This window comes from Mauremys reevesii, linkage group 1 (assembly GCF_016161935.1).
Source record: "Mauremys reevesii isolate NIE-2019 linkage group 1, ASM1616193v1, whole genome shotgun sequence".
NCBI lineage: Eukaryota > Metazoa > Chordata > Testudines > Geoemydidae > Mauremys > Mauremys reevesii.
The window spans coordinates 250,278,705-250,297,013 of NC_052623.1; the positions used below are offsets into that span (position 1 = coordinate 250,278,705).

General features: G+C 45.9%; 1 protein-coding gene across 20 annotated transcripts in view; it reads left to right on the forward strand.

Annotated features, from left to right (window-relative positions):
- Positions 1-1,096: 1,096 nt before the first annotated feature.
- CACNA2D4 (calcium voltage-gated channel auxiliary subunit alpha2delta 4) overlaps positions 1,097-18,309 on the forward strand; it is a 179,524-nt gene continuing 162,311 nt past the window's right edge. For all 20 annotated transcript variants that reach the window (XR_005601059.1, XR_005601060.1, XR_005601081.1 and 17 more), the window contains exon 1: positions 1,097-1,179. Coding sequence is in view for 7 of the 20 variants with exons in the window: in XM_039546326.1 (XP_039402260.1) it covers positions 1,166-1,179 (14 nt within the window). In the remaining 13 variants the exon portion in view is untranslated. The remainder of the gene's footprint in view (positions 1,180-18,309) is intronic.

Here is an 18,309-nt window from a genome sequence, read left to right on the forward strand (position 1 = left end):
TTGTGATGAGGTGTCACCTTGATCATTCTGGGTCTGCTCTAGGGTATGCAGGGTTCCTCTTTTTGTCGGCCAGACCACAGGCCTCTTTTTCTTTTGTTTACAGGCACACTCAATGTGTCCCTTTTTTGCCACTGTGTTGACACACCAGGTCCTTACACCAGCATTCTGATGCCTGGTGACCCGGCTTACCACAGCAGTAACATTCTTGACTCTGCACAGTTTTGTGGGTTGGTTCTTGTGACACTTTTTGCACCCTAGGGGATGCACCGATGTATTGCGCCTCCCTTGTAGCCAGTTCCATGGAGACAGCAATATCAACAGCCTTCTGTAATGTAAGCTTAGCCTCTGTCAGTAGGCGCTTCTGTATAGCTTCACTGTAGAGGCCACACTCTAACCTGTCATGCAGGGCATCATTTAACATCTCTTTAAATTCACAGTGTTCTGCTAGCTTTTTTAAAATTGCTACAAATTGTACAATTGTTTCATCTTCCTTTTGGTCTCTTTTGTGGAACCTATATCTTTCAGCAATTACCAGTGGTTTGGGGGAAAAATGGGACCCTAAGATTTCCACAATGTCACTGTAAGATTTAGTCTCAGGCTTAACAGGGTGTAGTAAGCTGCGTAGCAGGGAGTAGGTTTTAGCCCCTACAACACTTAAGAATATTGGCACCTTCTTTGCTTCTGTAATGTCATTTGCAATAACAAAAAGCTCAAAACGCTCAGTATACACATGCCACTGCTCTATATTCTCATCAAAAGGTTCCAGTGGCCTGGTCAGAGTAGCCATGATTTTTAGTTTCACTTTCACAGTCAAAGCAGGTTTTTTGTTTGTTTGTTCTTTACCTTGACTTCTACTTCCTTCTGTTACTGGAGCAGCACCAGAATCCCATCCATCGTCGCCACTTGTTATATCCTTGGGAACAGCCGGTTTAGGAAGAAATCACTTGAGGCCAGAGAGCAGACAGCTAACAAAACTACCATTTTATTTACAGACACAGAGCTCACCCAACCAGCCGAAGCTGGCTGGGCTATCCCCTAATAATCTAACTCAGTTGCCATAGGAACAAAAACCATGACAACCAAATACACAACACAATGGAAGGACAATCTCTGTGAAAGGCAAGAGACACTACTTAGACACTGAAGGAAGGAGAGAGCGTCCATTATGAAAGCTAGCAGGTAATTTTGCAGATTTGGAAGTGGCTTGGTGAGAAGGGAAGTGACTTGAATTGTAATTAGAGGTCAAGAAGAGATGCTACAACACAATCTTTCCCAAATGTACTTTTGGTCCTGAGTTGAGGTCCATTCACAAGCAACCAGCTTCATTGTCATTGGTCAGGGAAACACTTCTAGTGCTTTGTTGAGTAATTTGGGAGCAAAATATGAGACTCTAAAAACTGTTCTAATTTGATGTGGAAACTTTCTTGCTCCTCCCTTTCTTTTTAAACTCATCACAATATCTTTAGAGATAACTAATGGGTGGCAAAAAAATCAAAAACATGTTTTCATAAATATTAATGAAAAAATAATTGACTATTTCATTCCAGGCTTTCCCATGGTTCTGAAGTTCTCTTTTTGTGACATTTTATTAAATGCCAGTTTTATCTCAAAACACATTCAAATTGATCATCAGCCAATTAAAATGTTTGAAATGTTAAAGGTTTTCTGTGGGGAAAAAAAGGTCAGTCCTATTTTCAAGAAAAAAATCATGAAATGTTGCAGATCATGACTTAGAGACTACTGGCAAAATTGGAGCATTTTGTGAATTCCAAATTAAATGCAAAAATCTCAGATTCAACGGTTTTTTAATTGCATTTTGCATCACTATGGCTTTTGCGTTTGAGGTCCTCCATGTGCTTTATAAATATCAAGGCCAAAATGTTCAAAACTAGCCAATGATTTTGAATGCCCTAGCTGAGACACCTAGGGCCCAATTGTCAGAGGTGCTGAGTACTCACCACTCCAGCTACAGGCAGTGGAAGGAGCACCTCTAGAAATCAGGCTCATGTAGTCTCAGGATGGGCACTCAAAATCTGAGGAACTCCAGACTAGGAGCCCCTTAGTAAGGCTCCCCATTCAACTGATTCTCTCCCCTCTTCCACCTTAGTCCATCCTTTTCCCTTCACCCTTCCCAAGCAATCCTCTGGTCTTCAATTCATCCTCTGACCACCCCTCTCACACACATTCTATCCATCCTTTTCTGCCCCCAGCTGTCCTCTCTGAGTCCACCCTGTGCAACCCCTCCCACCTACTCAGTCCTGTGACTATCCCCAGCCAATTGATACTCTGTTCTCTTCCTCCCAGCTCATTTACACTCTACCTCTGCAGCCCCCTTCAGCAAATTGATTTTCTTCCCACCACCCCAATCTCAGGAAAATTGGTTCTTCCTTTAACTCCTGGACCAGCAATTTGTATCTCCCTCTAACCCCCTCAGTTTGATCATCTACCTCTTTTGGCCCACTCCCCCCAGCAAACTGATCCTCCCCCCCTGCCCTCACAGCAAATGGATCTTTCCCCCTAGCGGGCACTCCACCAAATGGACTCTTCCCTATTGCTCACCCTTCAATTTGATCCTTCTCTGAAGCCCTAGACTGATCTACAAGCCTTTTCTCTCATTGCCAGGGACGAGGGTTCCTATGGATGCTCTTTAGTGAAGGGAACTGTCCTGTGCTAGGCTAATGCAGCGCCTCGGGTGAGACCCTCCTGCAAGATCTGTGGGGCTCTTATTGCCCAGCCAGGGTGCAGTCAGAGCAGTACTCTCACTCTCACACTGTAATATGGTGGTTGTGGAGAACCGTACCTGGCAAGAGCTCGCCGGAACCAGTGGTTGTGCAGAGGCTCTTGTTAAGCAATGCTGATCAGTTAGAACTCAGGCACTGAAAGAAGCAGATGTCTGTCAGACTTCTTGCCTCTCAGTAAGGCTAAAGAGCTCATCTTCCAATTTTGGGGCGCTAACTGAGGGTATCTCTATAGTGCAGTGTAAGCCCAGAGTTCGAACTCAGTCTCAAGGCCACCCTTCCATCTACACATAAATCATGCGAACTCAGGGCTCAGACACAGGGTCCCAGGACCCCACAGAGATGGAGGGTCTGACCCTGAGTCAAGCTGGGACCCAGGGTCCAAGCCCTATTGTTTTGCAGTATAGTCACATAGTATAGACTCTCATGCTCTGGGAGTCCGCCAAAAGTATCCCACAGTCCCACAGGCCAACTTTCTCTGTCCTCTGGAAAGACAAGTGTGGTGGACAGTCAAGTTTTCACACACTGTACCATGAACAAAGGGCTAGAGCAACCACATTTTGGGAGGGTGCTAGGAAGTCTGGGATATAGGTGGTTGGATTCAGGCGCACATTATGTAGTGTAAAATGCTGGAGCCCCAGGCTGGGACCCAGGGTTCTACAATTCCTAATCTGGACTTTCAAATCAGTGTAGATGCTCAAGTCCTAGGTTAACAAATCAAGAGTCTGCTGACTTGAGTTCTACTAACCCTGGGTTTACATTACAGTGTAGACATATCTTAGGGGTATGTCCACACTGTATGCCCCACTGCAGCTGGTCAGTCAGCTGAGCTGTTGTGCTTGTGCTGAGACTGAGAAGGCTGGCTAAAATTGCTGCTGGCCTGGGCTGGCGCTGGCACCCAGGCCCTCCCAGCCCCCACACATGAGCGCAGAGCCCAGCACCAGCTCCCTAAGCTCAACCATCTATTGCAAACCCATCAGCTGCCTGTGCCCCAGCCCCCATCAAGGCCTTCCCACACTGGCAGCGGGTGGCATGCCCACAGCACAGCCTGAGTGGACCTGCCTGAGTGACTGCTGAACTGCTGCTGCAGACTGCTGGAGTCTCAGTGTCCTGCAGGAGTGAGCTGAGGCTGCTGTAGGCTCCTCCTCATCCCTCTGATGTGCTCTCAGAGGATGAGGTCTGGATCAGATGCCTCCTCAGAGGATGAATAGAGGGATGTCTCAGAGGAGGAAGAGGGAGAGAGGAGGAGGCAGGAGAAGAGTAGAGAGAGGAGAGAGGAGAAGAGAGAGAGAGGAAGAGGAGAGGAGAAGAGAGGGAAAGAAGAGGGGAAGGAGAAAGAGGAGAAAAAGAAAGAAAAAAAGGAATAAACCAGCAGGAAAAAGAAAAAATGATGAAAAAAGAAAAAAAGAAAGAAAAAAAAGAAAAGGAAAAAAAACAACATCAGCTGGAAATGTTAAAAGGATGAATGATAACTGAGAGGAGAGATGACTGAGAAGAGATCTCCCATTCTAGACTACAGCCATTCAATTACAGCTCTGCTCAGAGCCCCAGCTGTCAGTGTATTGCCAGCACAGGTGAGAGAGAGTCACAGATTGCAGAGAGTCCAGAAACAACCCCATGCAAGAGACAGTCATTGCAAGAGCAAGCAGCAGAAGTGCAAACCAGCTGCTAGAGAAGCAGAGGTCAGGAAGAGGTCTCCAGCAGGTCAGGCCAACTGACAGGTCTCCACACCCCAGCACCACACACCTTCCACTATACTGCACCATTATATAGCACATAATACTTATAAATTTATATAGCACTTTATATGTTCAAACTCGTGACAGTAACACTGAACTGAAAGTGAACTAACTAGACTGAAAGACTCACTGAACTGAAAAGGTGAGACTGAAATATAAATGACTTTTCCAACATGTGCACCTGAGCAGCTGGAGAGGTTTGTGTTGAGAGCCCTTTCCGTGAGCTTTCCTCCTCCTCTTCCCTCCTTCTGCTGGAGCAGCCTGAGCCTGGTCCTCCTCCCTCTCTATTCTTGCCTGAAATCTTCAGAGGAGAGTGAACACTGAGGTAGACAACACTGAGTTGGAAGAGTAGATGTCAGAACAAGGTCATCACATCACAGGTCAAACATACAATAGATTTATTTATTGAACAGGATTATTTGATGCAATTACACACAGTAAAGCGTCTTAAAGTGTGGTCCTCATCTTCAGAACAAGGTCATCATCCTTTTACACTTTTTACTTGTGCTATTACTTTGTACTGTGCACATTCAGCCATGCATCAGCCACTGCATCAGCCACTAGGCAGCACAACCAGATGAAAGAACTGATCCTCCACTCCCACATGTCCACCCACTTCCCTCTCTCTTCTCTCCTTCCTACTAATTGAGTTCCTTTGGGTCATGAAGTTCATGATGAAGATTTAGGTGGAGGATGGTGCTAAAGGGTTAGCTAAAGACTTTCTCTTGTGTTTTTTCTCTTTCTTTTCTTAAAAGCTGCTTCTGCAAAGATTTTGCCCAAATAAAAATTTTTCTTAATTTCTATTTTTCTTTATTCATAATATCTTCTAAAAAATATTGGTCTCTGCTTCTTCCTCTCTCCTCTCTGCTCTCTCTCTCTCTCCCCTCCTCTCTCTGCTGCTGCTGTCCTGCTGCTGCTGCTGCTGCTGCCTGCTGCTATGATGAAATGCTGGAAGAATGTGAAATGAAAGAAAGTGTTTAAGATTAGAAAACAATTGTTTTATTTAATTTAGAATTAGAAATTAAGAATAATTAAGTTTAAAAATTAATTAATTAAACATTATATAATACAGTTTTTATATATAGTTGTGTTATCAGAAAGTTTAAGAAAGAATGCAGTTTGATGGAGTTCTAGAGACAGAGAGAGGGAGAGATTTGAGGAATTAGAATATGGAATGGGAATTTTACACATAAATTGATTTTCATGTATGATGTTTATATTCATTCCACCATATTATATTATATTTTCTATTACATTTCTCTTTGATTTCTTCTTGATTCTTTGGTACTGACTAATGTCACTAATGTCATGCCCAGACTGATGGGATGCTGTTCTGAGTTAGTATGGCAATTTCTTTAGTTTTCTACACACATGCTGAATTTGTCTGATGAATGAGTAATGGCTGGATGGATCTTGAGGCTGGATCTTATGTTAAATTCTTTTTTGTGATATGAAAAAGAGTTATATCAGACATATACTGTCATATCACAGTCTTCTCACAGTCTGTTATCTCTTAGGCACTTCTGCCATGTTAAAGAAATTTTCCAGAGAGACAACGTGTTTTAATTTATCCATCATCATATAATCTTATATCAAATATTGTATATTAACTTTATGTCATGTATACATGCACACACCTAAAGACACATCCTACCTTATCCTCCTGGCTTTATAGTGTGCTTAGAGTGGAAAAAGAGAGAAATAGAGGAGGAAAGAGAGGGAGACTACAGAGACACAGAGGAGACAGTCAAGAGGTCACAAGGGAAGCCACAGGAAGCCCCCCCTTTCTGGGCCCCATTCCTGCTGCAACATCGGCATCATATAACAAACATCAAGCAAAGCATGTCTTGTGCTGTGCTAAGCTGCTAGCTTAGATTTTACTTAGGCTGCTTTATTTTTAACCACTGCATGTCATGAGACCCTGCTTGGAAGCTTTGCCTGCCAGAATGGTAAAAATACCTCTCTGTGTCTCTGTGTCTAACAGGAGCCCCCTGAGAGGAGCTACAGCCACATAGCATATGCTGCTGGTTGCTGGATGCTCATTTATGCTGTCTCATTTTTTTAGTGTTAGCAAGGCCCTGAGGAAACTGAAACCAGTATAGTAAATGGAAGTTAGGAGGGAGGGAGGCAGGCCAGAGGCAGAGTAGGCAGATCCTCTGTGAGAACCATTTCTGAAGTTTGCTGGCTGGGCTGCTGCTTCTGCACTGAGCAGGCTAAGGAGGGAAGGAGGACTTAAGGGGACACCACAAGAGCTTTTCATCATAGATATTCATCTGATTAGTCCTGAGATGATAGAGAGATGAGAGATGATTGACAGATGCAATGCATGTCAGCAATGATAAGACTGTGACCCCTGCAACTGCTGTGTTCCTGTCTTTCCTTTAGGAAGGAAAATATTAGGGAAGGAAAAAAAATAAATAAAAATAAAATAAAAAAATTTCAAATTATTTCAAATTTTAATTCAAAGCCTGAATGTTTCAAAAAAATAAAGAAAAAAAATGTCTTATTAATACAACACAACACATTGATGTTTATTGATGTTCATCACCAGTCAGCATCAGATGACAGGATCCTAATGTATCCAAAGAGGAGGCACACAACACACTCACTCTCCATCTCCCTCCTCCATCCTTGATAGAGTGGAGTGGGGAAGTGGGAGTCGGACAGTCACCCAAAGGCCTGAGCCTGCAGAGTTCCAGCTACCATGCAAAAAATCAGCATTATCCTGTATTTTAGTAATTGGGTCACATCTTACAGTACACCAGAAGTCCTGGTTAGATTTTAAAATCACTGGCTTGATTCACGCCCTAGCCCCCGAGTTGTGTGCTGCCAAGTGAGCATACAACAGCCTCCCCAAGGAAGAGCTGAAAGACCTATTTCCTGGAACACTTAAAACTAGGTTGGACAAAAAGCTAGAAATGTATTGCATTGATTTTTTGCATTTTTAACATTATATCCAATTTTAACTTTTTAACTAAAAACTTCTTCTCTTAACTCCCTCTCTCTCTCCTCCTCCCTCCCCATTCCTTTCCATCCTCGCTGATTTCCTCCCTGTCTTTTATCCTCAAATTCTCATTGAGTTCCTCTCCTTCAGCCCTCAAGCACACTATCATATCCTCTATCACACACTCGCAACCAACTAGAAAGGAGAGAGACCCCCCCTAAGAGAAATGTAAAAGTAGGGCCAATTGTGCACTGGTCAAGTAAGTGTGAGAAGGCGCATCCCCAAGCAAGCGCTCACACTCAAAAAGTTTTCTGATATTTTCCTTATATTTTTTTTCCCTTCCTTAATTTCATCCCATTCTCCTTATTTATATCCCACTATAAAACTACATAATTCCCCATGTCATCCCATAGCCGTTACTTAGCCAAGCAATGGGTATTTAGCTTCTTTAATAACCTTCTCTTGTATATCAGTTACTCCAACCCTCTGATAATGCCTGTTGCTTTTCTTTGACCACCTTCTAATTTCTCAGTATCTTTCTGATAATAAGTGCCTAGAAGTGAACTCTGTATCTCAGTGCCTGGCACTATGTCCCAACTCCAGTCATACCAGAGCTACATTGAGAGGGGATATTTCTTCTCTGCTCCTTGCTGTGATGCCTCTGTGAATGCCGCTCAGAATTGCACTGGCCTTTTTTTGCTGTCACGGTGCATTGCTAACTTAGTTCTAATTTGCTGTCCACGCTCATTGCTAGGTCTCTTACACCCTCCCAGGTTTCTCCAGCCCATTTTGTATATTTGCTTTGGATTGTTTTTCACCAGTTGTTCAGAATTCGGTTTCATTTTTTGCACCTTGTTGAATCTGTTTTTAGTTATTGCTTCCTTGTGTTTCAGAGGTGCTCAGAGACTGTAGTGACTGAGGCCTGTAGAAATAACTATACATACAGTTATCAAATTAAAACTTTTCCAAGTCCCTTTGTATTATTGGTCAAGTCTCAATAGTACTTTCAGTTCATCTTTCTATTGCATTCTTTTGCTGCTTACTCCCTCTTCTAGCTCACTACTGAAGGTTTTAAATAAAATGGAAGCTAACACAGATTATCAGCAGCATCATCTTCCCAACTCAGTCCACTGCTGTTTCTCATCATCTTTTGTTTCAGTCCTTTGGATAGTTTTCAAAGCACATGGCAGTTATTTTAGCTAAGACAACTTGGATTAAATTGGATCCAGATTATAAGTGGCAATACATGGATCAGAGGTGGGCAAACTATGGCCCACAGGCCACATCCAGCCCGCGGGACCGTCCTGCCTGGCCCTTGAGGTCTCCTGGGAGGTGGTGGTCAGGAAACGGGGATGGGGAGAGGGTTGGATGGGTGGGGGATTCTGAAGGGGACAGTCCGGAGGCAGGAAGTGGGAGGGGCAGATAGGGGCAGGGCCAGGCTGTTTGGGGAGGCACAGCCTTCCCTACCCAGCCTTCCACACAGTTGCGCAACCCCAATGTGGCCCTCAGGCCAGAAAGTTTGTCCACCCCTGACATAGATGAAGGAGTGAGGAAAAAGAATCCCCCACTTCGCACAGCTGTGCAGGAGCCATACTCAGAACAGTCCCAATGCTTCCTGCACTGGAGCTCCTTGCAAAAAGAGTGAGGAAATGTTGCCAAAAAAAGGCAACTTTTTTCTGTGATTTTTTTATTAGTCATCAAAATATGAAAAATTCAGCCAGTTCTATAGATGGTCAAATACCTGGGGGAGGTTCAAGAAAAAATCATCAATTTTTTAAATCTTTCCAAATGTTGATGTTTTCGCTCCAGCTCTGCCCTATGCTACTGCTCATTCCTGCAGGATATAGACATCAGGGACAGGAGGAGGTGGGGATCTGGCCCCTCTTTCTGCCTCCCTCCCTCCCCAATAAGCCAGAGTGGGGCCAGTATGTTGGGTCCAATCTGCTCCATTCTAATGCATGCAGCTCATGGCACCTCCCGCCCTCCATACATAAGCAGCAGCCCTGGAGCGATTATCATCCCTGTGCTCCTCTGAGGGCAGTTGGGCTCTGCATTGCCCCCTTCTCAGGGTTGGCGCATTCGTACCACAGTGTAGCCCTTTGAGAGGCACGGCATCAAATGCTTGATTAAAATCCAGATCTGATTTATCTACTCCTTTCTCTGCATTCACTATATTAATAATTTCATCCTAAAAGCAATCACGTTTGGCAAGATTTATCCTTTATGGACTCATAGATTGTAAGGTCAGACAGGACCATTGTGATTATCTAGTCTGACCTCCTGTACATTGCAGGCCACAGAACCTCACCCACCCACTCCTGAAATAGACCCCTAACCTCGGGCTGAGTTACTGATGTCCTCAAATCATGGTTTAAAGACAAAGTTACAGAGAAGTCACCATTCACACTAGTTTAAACCTGCAAGTGACCTGGGCCCCATGCTGCAGAGAAAGCTGAACCACCCCCACAGGGTCTCTGCCAGTCTGACCCAGGAGAAAATTCCTTCCCAACCCCAAATATGGAGAGCAGTCAGACCCTGAGCATGTGGGCAACACCCACCAGGCAAAGGCCTGGGAAAGAATTCTCTGTAGTAACTCAGAGCCCTCTGCATCTAGTGTCCCATCAACAGCCATTGGAGATATTTGCTACTAGCAGTCACCCATGGGCCACGTGCCATTGTAGGCAATCTCATCATACCATTTCCTCCATAAACTTATCGAGCTCAGTCTTGTAGCCAATTAGGTTTTTTTGCCCCCACTGGTCCCCTTGGGAGGCTGCTCCAGAACTTCTCACCATCAAAGGAGTGAAACCTTCACCTAATTTCAAGCTTAAACTTGTTGATGGCCAGTTTATATCCATTTGTTCTGGGGTCGACATTGGTGCTTAACTTAAATAACTCCTCTCCCTCCCTGGTATGTATCCCTCTAATGTATTTATAGAGAGGAATCATATCTCCTCTCAACCTACTTTTGGTTAGGCTAAACAATGCAAACTCTTTGAGTCTCCTTTCATAAGACAGGTTTTCCATTCCTCGGATCATCCTAGTAGCCCTTCTCTGCACCTGTTCCAGTTTCAATTCTTCTTTCTTAAACATAGGAGACCAGAATTGCACACCGTATTCCAAATGAGGTCTCACCAGTGCCTTGTATAAAAGTACTAATACTTCCCTGTCTCTACTGGAAATACCTCGCCTGATGCATCCTAGGACTGCGTTAGCTTTTTTCACAGCTACATCACATTGACGGCTCTTAGTCATCCCATATTCAACCAATATACCCACGTCTTTCTCCTCTCTCTGTCACTCCCAAATGATAAGTCCCTAGCTTATAGCAAAAATTCTTGTTAATCCCTAAATGCATGACCTTGCATTTTGCACTATTAAATTTCATCTCATTTCTTTTACTCCAGTTTACAAGGTCATCCAGATCTTCTTGTATGATATTCTGGTCCTCCTCCGTATTGGCTATACCTCCCAACTTTGTGTCATCCACAAATTTTATCATCACACACTCACTTTTTATGCCAAGGTCAGTAATAAAAATGTTAAATAACATTGGTCACAAGACCAGTCCCTGAGGAACTCCACTAGTAACCTCCCTCCAGCCTGTACAACCTTTCTGTATGACCCATTGTAGTCACCCCTTTAACCAGTTCTTTGTCCACCTTTCAATTCTCATACTAATCTCCATCTTCTCCAATTTAAGTAATAATTTTCCATGTGGAACTGTATCAAATGCCTTACTGAAATCCAGGTAGATAAGATCTTTGTCTAAAAATCAGTTACCTTCTCAAAGAAGAAATCAGGTTGGTCTGGCACAATCTATCTTTTGTAAAACCATGTTGTATTTTATCCCAATTACCATTCACCTCTATGTCCTTAACTACTTTCTCTTTCAAAATTTGTTCCAAGACCTTGCATACAATTGAGGTTAAACTAACAGGCCTGTAGTTTCCTGGATCACTTTTTTCTCCTTTCTTAATAACAAGAACTATATTAGCAATTCTCCAGTCATAGGGTATGACCCCCCGAGTTTACAGATTCATTAAAAATCCTTTCTCTTGGGCTTGCAATTTCTTGTGCCAATTCCTTTAATATTCTAGGATGGAGATTATCTGAGCCCGCCCAATTTAGTCCCATTAAACTGTTTGAGTTTGACTTCCACCTCAGCTGTGGTAATTTCTACCTCCATATTCTCGTTCCCATCAGGCACCCTGCCACTACCCCTACACTCTTCACTAGTGCCATTAAAAACAGGCAAACTATTTGTTTAGGTGTTGGCCCATGCCTAGATTATCTTTAATCTCCACCCCATCCTCAATGCTTAGCAGTCCCACTTCTTTCCTTGTTTTCTTCTAATTTATATGGCTATAGAACTTCTTACTATTGGTTTTAATTCCCTTTGCAAGGTCCAACTCTGCTTGGCTATTGGCAGGTCTCACTTTATCCCTACACCTTTTCTGACCTCCAAGAGGTAGGTTTCCTTGCTGATCCTTCCCATCTTCCATTCCTCGTAGGCTCTCTGCTTTCTCTTAATCACCTGTTTGAGATGCTTGCTCATCCAGCTTGGTCTGCAACCCTTCCCTACAAATCGATAAAGCCATTCTACTTCCATGTGAAATTGTGAATAATTCCCTTGCTTCATTTATAGTGGATATTTTATTTGTTACCTTGAAGGTATAGTAGGTGATCTTGTCTGCCTGAGATTTGGCTGTTCTAAAATTCATGGATTCATACATTTTAATGTGAGAAGTGACCATCCTGACCATTTAGCATAACACAGGCCAAAAAACCTCACCCAGTAATTCCTGCATCGTGCCCATAATTTGTGGTTGAGTGTGATGGGGCTCCTGCCCCACACTAGCCCATAAAGGGTTAATAGAACCCTAGAGAGGCTACGCGACAGGCAGTCAATTGTAGAGGATCCTAGGGAAGCTGTGCAGGAAATAGCCAGTTGGAGAGGGGCTGCGAGGAACAGTCAATGAGGGCCGGGCAGGCCCATATAAGAAGAGCCTCAGGGCAGAGCAGGTCAGGGAGGGAGGAGGACTGGCTGCCTTGCGGGCAGAGGGCAGCTAGCACCTTGGACAGAGTAGTGCTAAGCAGGTTCAGAGGAGCGAGAGTGAGCTCCTGGCTGACTGCTGGCACGCTGAGGCACTGAGACACGGGTGGAGAAGGTGCTGGGGTTCCGGGGAAGTGGCCTAGGGAAGAAGACTGAGGCCTTGTCTACACTACAAGACTATTTCGAATCAACTTAGTTCGAATTTGTGGATTCGACCTTATGAAGTCGAATTTGTGTATCCACACTAAATACACTAATTCGAATTTCTGAGTCCACATTCACGGGGCCAGCATCGACTTTGGAAGTGGTGCACTGTGGGAAGCTATCCCACAGTTCCCGCAGTCCCCGCTGCCCATTGGAATGCTGGGTAGAGCCCCCAATGCCTGCTGGGGGGAGAAATGTGTCGAGGGTGGTTTGGGGTAAGTGTTGTCATTGAACCGTCAATCACAACCTCCCTCCCTCCCTCCTTGAAAGCGCCTGCGGGCAATCTGTTCGTGCACTTTTCTGGTCAGTGACAGCGCGGACGCCACAGCACTGCAAGCATGGAGCCCGCTGCTATCATCGCCGTTTTCTCCTCCTCGCACTTTATCGGCCACCTCTTCCACAGTCAGCTGCTGAGAAATTGGGCTACTTTTCAATGGTGCTGCAAGCACTGGGGGACCATAGGGGACGTTTTACAAACATCAACGTCGGGTGGCCGGGCAAGGTTCATGATGTGTGTGTTTTCAGGAACTGTGGGCTGCTCAGACGCCTGCAGGAAGGTAGTTTCTTCCCAGACCACGAAATAACTGTTGTGGATGTGCAGATGCCTATAGTCATCCTCGGGGACCCAGCCTGCCCGCTAATGCACTTGCTCATGAAGCCCTATACAGGCGCCTGGGACAGCGACAAGGAACTCTTCAAATACCAGCGAGCAGCGAGCAGCGTGACCTGTGACTGTTCAGTTTCTTTACAGAGAAGCTGAACCTGCCCCTGTTTCTTTACCCAGTTACTGTTGACTCTCCTCTTCGGTTACATACCCGTTCACCCGTTACCCCCACTTCCAGCACACGTGTAAAAATAAAATACATGTCCCATTATTACTTAACAAAGGTTTCTTTATTCATGACTTTTCGTGAAAGGGTTGAAACTGGGACGCAGGCTGTGCTGGGTAGGGTGTGCGGTGATGTAAAGACCACCTCTAAACTCAAGGAATGACAGGCTCCTGCTCCTAGAGCGGTCCGCAGTGCCGGAATGCTTCTTTCAACGGAGCCTGCCATCCCTCTTTATGGAATTCTGTGTGCGGGCGGATATGTGACCTTGTGGTGGAGGAGGACGGATACAGATTCCTCAGCTGCGTGACTCAGCGGTCCAGGACAAGGACCGCTGTATAAGATCTGTAACCGCCCTCCCCCGCTGCAAAGTCACATCTCCCCCGCCCACACAGATCCTGGAAACCACCTCCAAAAACTGACCAGGGTGCCTACTGACTGCACCGTGTGTGTGACCCGCTGCTGATCCTGCCCCCGTGTCTGTACCCTGGGAAAGGTGACTGTCCTATGCAATTAACCACCCCCTTCCCCACGCCCCCCATTCAAACACAGTCTTCTTTGAAAAAACATAATTGAAACATTAATTCACAGCATAGCATATTTATTATTTAAGGAGACAGTTAGGGGATGGGACTGGGATTCGGACTACTGCGAGTCTGGAAGGGCAGGACTTCGGCAAATGTAGGGTATGAGAGCTTTTGGGTACTTGAGCACTGTGCTGTGGTGCAGTGACAGTATTCACGTCCCCGGCCGCCCCTCCTCCTGATTATTTTCGGTGAGGGGGGTATGGGACTTTGTGGCAGGGGAGTGCAGTTGCAGATACACTGCAGGGTGTCTCTGTCCTCCTGCGGTCCTGCAGAACATCCACAAGGCGCCTGAGCGTGTCCGTTTGCTCCCTCACTAGTCCAAGCAGCGTTTCAGTCGACTGCTTGTCTTCCTCACGCCACCTCTCCTCCCGTTCGCTGTGTGAGCGCTGGCACAGAGAGACAGTCTCCCTCCACTGGCTCTGCTGGTCCGCCTCTGCTAGGTAGCAGCCCATACGTTCCTCGAACATCTTGTCCCTTGTCTTTTTCTTTCGCCACCTAATCTTTGCCAGCCTCTGCGAGGGGGATGCTGTGGCAGGTCTGGAGACAGTGGAAGCTGTGAGATGGGAAACAGGGAGTGAATTCCTTGCAAAGATACATTTTTGCGAACAATTAACTGAGTCTAGGCTGTCTCTGTGAATTCTGGGTTGAGACCCCTGTGCCTGCTGGGGCACAAATCATTTTCGCGGTGGATTCTGGGTAAATGTCGCCAGTCATTCCTTCATCCGGGAAAGCAACGGCAGACAATCATTTCAAGCCCGTTTTCCCAGAATTGCCCTGGCATACGCCATAGCGTGGCAACCATGGACACTGTTTTGCCTTTTGTGTATGTCACCGTATGTGTACTAGATGCCTCTGACAGAGGCGGGCCAGCAGCGCTACACAGCAGCATGCTTTTGCTTTTGCATGACAGCAGAGATGGTTACCAGCCATATTGTACCATCTACCATACCATAAATTGGTAATAAGATGGTAATAAGATGGGCATGGTTACCTGTCCTTTTGCACTGCACCATTTGCTGCTGTCATAAGTGCCCCTGGCCGAGCAGCCAGGGGCGCAAAAGCAAAAATTGGGAATGACTCCCTGAGTCAATCCCTCCTTTTTGGTATCTAAAAAGAGAATCAGTCCTGCCTATATTATGGGCAAGTGTACTAGAGAACCACTGTATCATAGAACCAGAGAGCACAGCTGCTCTGTGTCCGATCCTGCATAAATTATGAGCTGTATGCTATTCACAGGGGGTGCTCCTGCAACAACACCACCTGTTCATTCCGTTCTTACCCCAGCCTTCCTGGGCTACCATACCATTGTCCCCCCACTTGTGTGATGAAGTAATAAAGAATGCAGGAATAAGACACAGTGACTTGTTTGTGAGAAATGAGTGGAAGGAAGCCTCCAGCTGCAATGATAGTCCAGGCAGGACATTAAGGAGTGTGGATGAAGGAGCCCATCATCCCTCTGCTAGTCCAGGGGCAATTGAATCTTTTATTTACAATGAAGGGTGGGGCTGATGGAGCTCAGCCCCTGTTGCAATGATGAGGATGGTTACCAGCCATATTGTACCATCTGCCATCAAAAATTAGGGACAGGCGCCCTTGATCGACCTTACTGATGCTAGTCGGCATGGTTACCAGCCCTTTTGCACTGCCCCATGTGCCAATAGGCTGATGATGAGGACGGATTTCCATCTTTTTGTACCATCAGCCATCCATAGCGTGGGGGGAGCAAGGATGTTGGTGTTGAGTGCTGCACCATCGCATCTATCTGCAGCATTCAGTAAAGATAGGGTGACATGTAAAAGAGTCAACAGAGGATTGTTTTCACTTCTGGTGGTGGGTGGGGTGTGTGCGCAAATTGCCGAACTATGCCATGACCCACCGCAGACACTGTGTTTGACCCTAGAAGCATTTGGAGCTCATCCAAGAATGCAAATACTTTTCGGAGACAGCAGGAACTGTGGGATACCTTGCGTCCTCATTCCCCCCTCCCTCCATGAGCGTCCATTATATTCTTTGGCTTTCCGTTATGCTCGTCACGCAGCTGCGTGCTGAGTCTGTGCTATGCCGTCTGTCCGTAGATTTTTTAAAAATACTTTGGACCAGGCGTAAAATTACAGTAATTACCCTAATTAGATGCAGGAGTCTCCGAGCGAGATCACCCTGAGGAGGGTCACTGAAGGAGATAGAGAGCGCATGCTGCGTGAAAGCTAGCACGAACCAGGGCCCGATGCAGCCGTTCTCGGGGAGGCAGTGCTCCCTGAGTTCCTCATGAAAGCCTTGCGCGGAAAACTGTGCTACCACGGAGCACCCAATAAGGCAGCTCTCCCAGGAACCTCCTGCTGATGCTTTTCGATTAACGCAAGGAGAGCTTCGTGGAGATCTCCAAGGATGATTTCTGTTCTATCCCCATATCTAGAGAGACCTCCTTTTCACACAGTTAAGATTCCTGTTATATTAAGAATAAAAGTTAACATGGTTAAAGCACTTACCGACTGCTCCTTCCCCTGATTCAGGGTCCGGGTTAATGGCCGGGGAGGGTTGTTGGGGGATCTCCGTGACGGTGATGAATAGATCCTGGCTGTCGGGGAAACCAGCGTTGTAAGCGCTCTCGCCTGCCTCGTCCTCCACAAACCCTTCCTCATCTTCCCCGTCCGCGAACATCACCGAGGAACTGGCCGTCGACACTGTCCCATCGTCAGAGTCCACGGTCACTGGTGGGGCAGTGGTGGCAGGCTCCGTAGCATCCGTTTGCCGCTTTGATTTTTTGGTAGCCTTGTCTGGGGTCCTTGATTTTCACGCGGCGCTGCGTTGCATCCCGCCTGTATCCTCTGTCTCTCATGGCTTTGGAGACCTTCTCGTAGGTCTTCGCATTCCCTGTTTTGGAGCGCAGCCCCACACACCAATCAGATCGAAGAGTTCCCAGTCAGTCTATGCTGGGTCCCTCTTTCTATTCACAGATAACATGAACTCCTCTGCTGGAGAGCTCTGCATCGTTGCAGGTGCTGCGGAGCTCGCCCCGATGTCCAGCCAGGACATCAGATTCAAAGTGCCCAGACAGGAAAATGAATTCAAATTTTCCCGGGTCATTTCCTGTGTGGCTGGTCAGAGCATCGAAGCTCGGACTGCTGTCCAGAGCGTCAACAGAGTGGTGCACTGTGGGATAGCTCCCGGAGCTACTAAGTTCGATTTGCATCCACACCTAGCCTAATTCGAGATAGCCATGTTGAATTTAGCGTTACTCCACCTGTCGGGGTGGAGTACCAAATTCGAACTAAAGAGCCCTCTAGTTCGAATTAAATGGCTTCCTGGTGTGGACGGTTGAGCGGTTAGTTCAAATTAACACTGCTAAATTCGAATTAAAGTCCTAGTGTAGACCAGGCCTGAGGGGTTTGAGGGGATGCAGCATGTGGCTGCCATCTACATGGTCCCTGGCCCAGGACCCGGAGTAGTGGGTGGGCCTGGGTGTCCCCCAGCCCCAATTGCCACTGAGGAAGTGGCTGGGCAGTAGACTGCTGTTCCCCTAGAATGGGGGAGAACTGTGTGTGACACAGCAAAAGGGCTGTGTCCTGAAGAGGACGCCACAGTCCTTGGAGTGACATGGGTCCAGGAGCAGAGGTGACAGTGGGCGAGACACCACCAGAAGAGGGCACACTAGCTAGCAGAGCTGATCCCTGGGACATCCAGCAGGAGGCGCTGCAGTGGTGAGTCACACCCCGTCACACTGAGCTATACAGATCTTATACAGACACATCTACTGTTGATTTAAAGATGTCAGTTGACGGAGAATCCACTAAATCCCTAAGTAAATTATCATCGTGGTAAATTATCCTCGCCTGTTAAAATTTTCAGTTGCTCATCACATATTTTAACTTCTAATCCTTGTTTCTCTTCTCTGTATTTGCTCTAGTTTTTCTCTAATCCCATTACATGTGTGGGCACCAAGTCTGCAAACAGTATTACACCTGCCCTGTGTCTGATACTTGACCTCCATCGTTTTGCAGATGATTCCTCTTGCATATACATTTGAGAAATGCTTGGTGTGGCATTACATGCTATGCTCATAATTGTTACGCTTTATATTCAAGTTCCATTTATAAATAGTTTATGACAGGTTAATAAATTATTAATAGATGTTTTAATAAAAGCTTAATCCATTGTTCTGCAGTCCAGCTGGTCAATAGGTTGCTTCTAACGATCTTTTGATATGTTTTACTGAT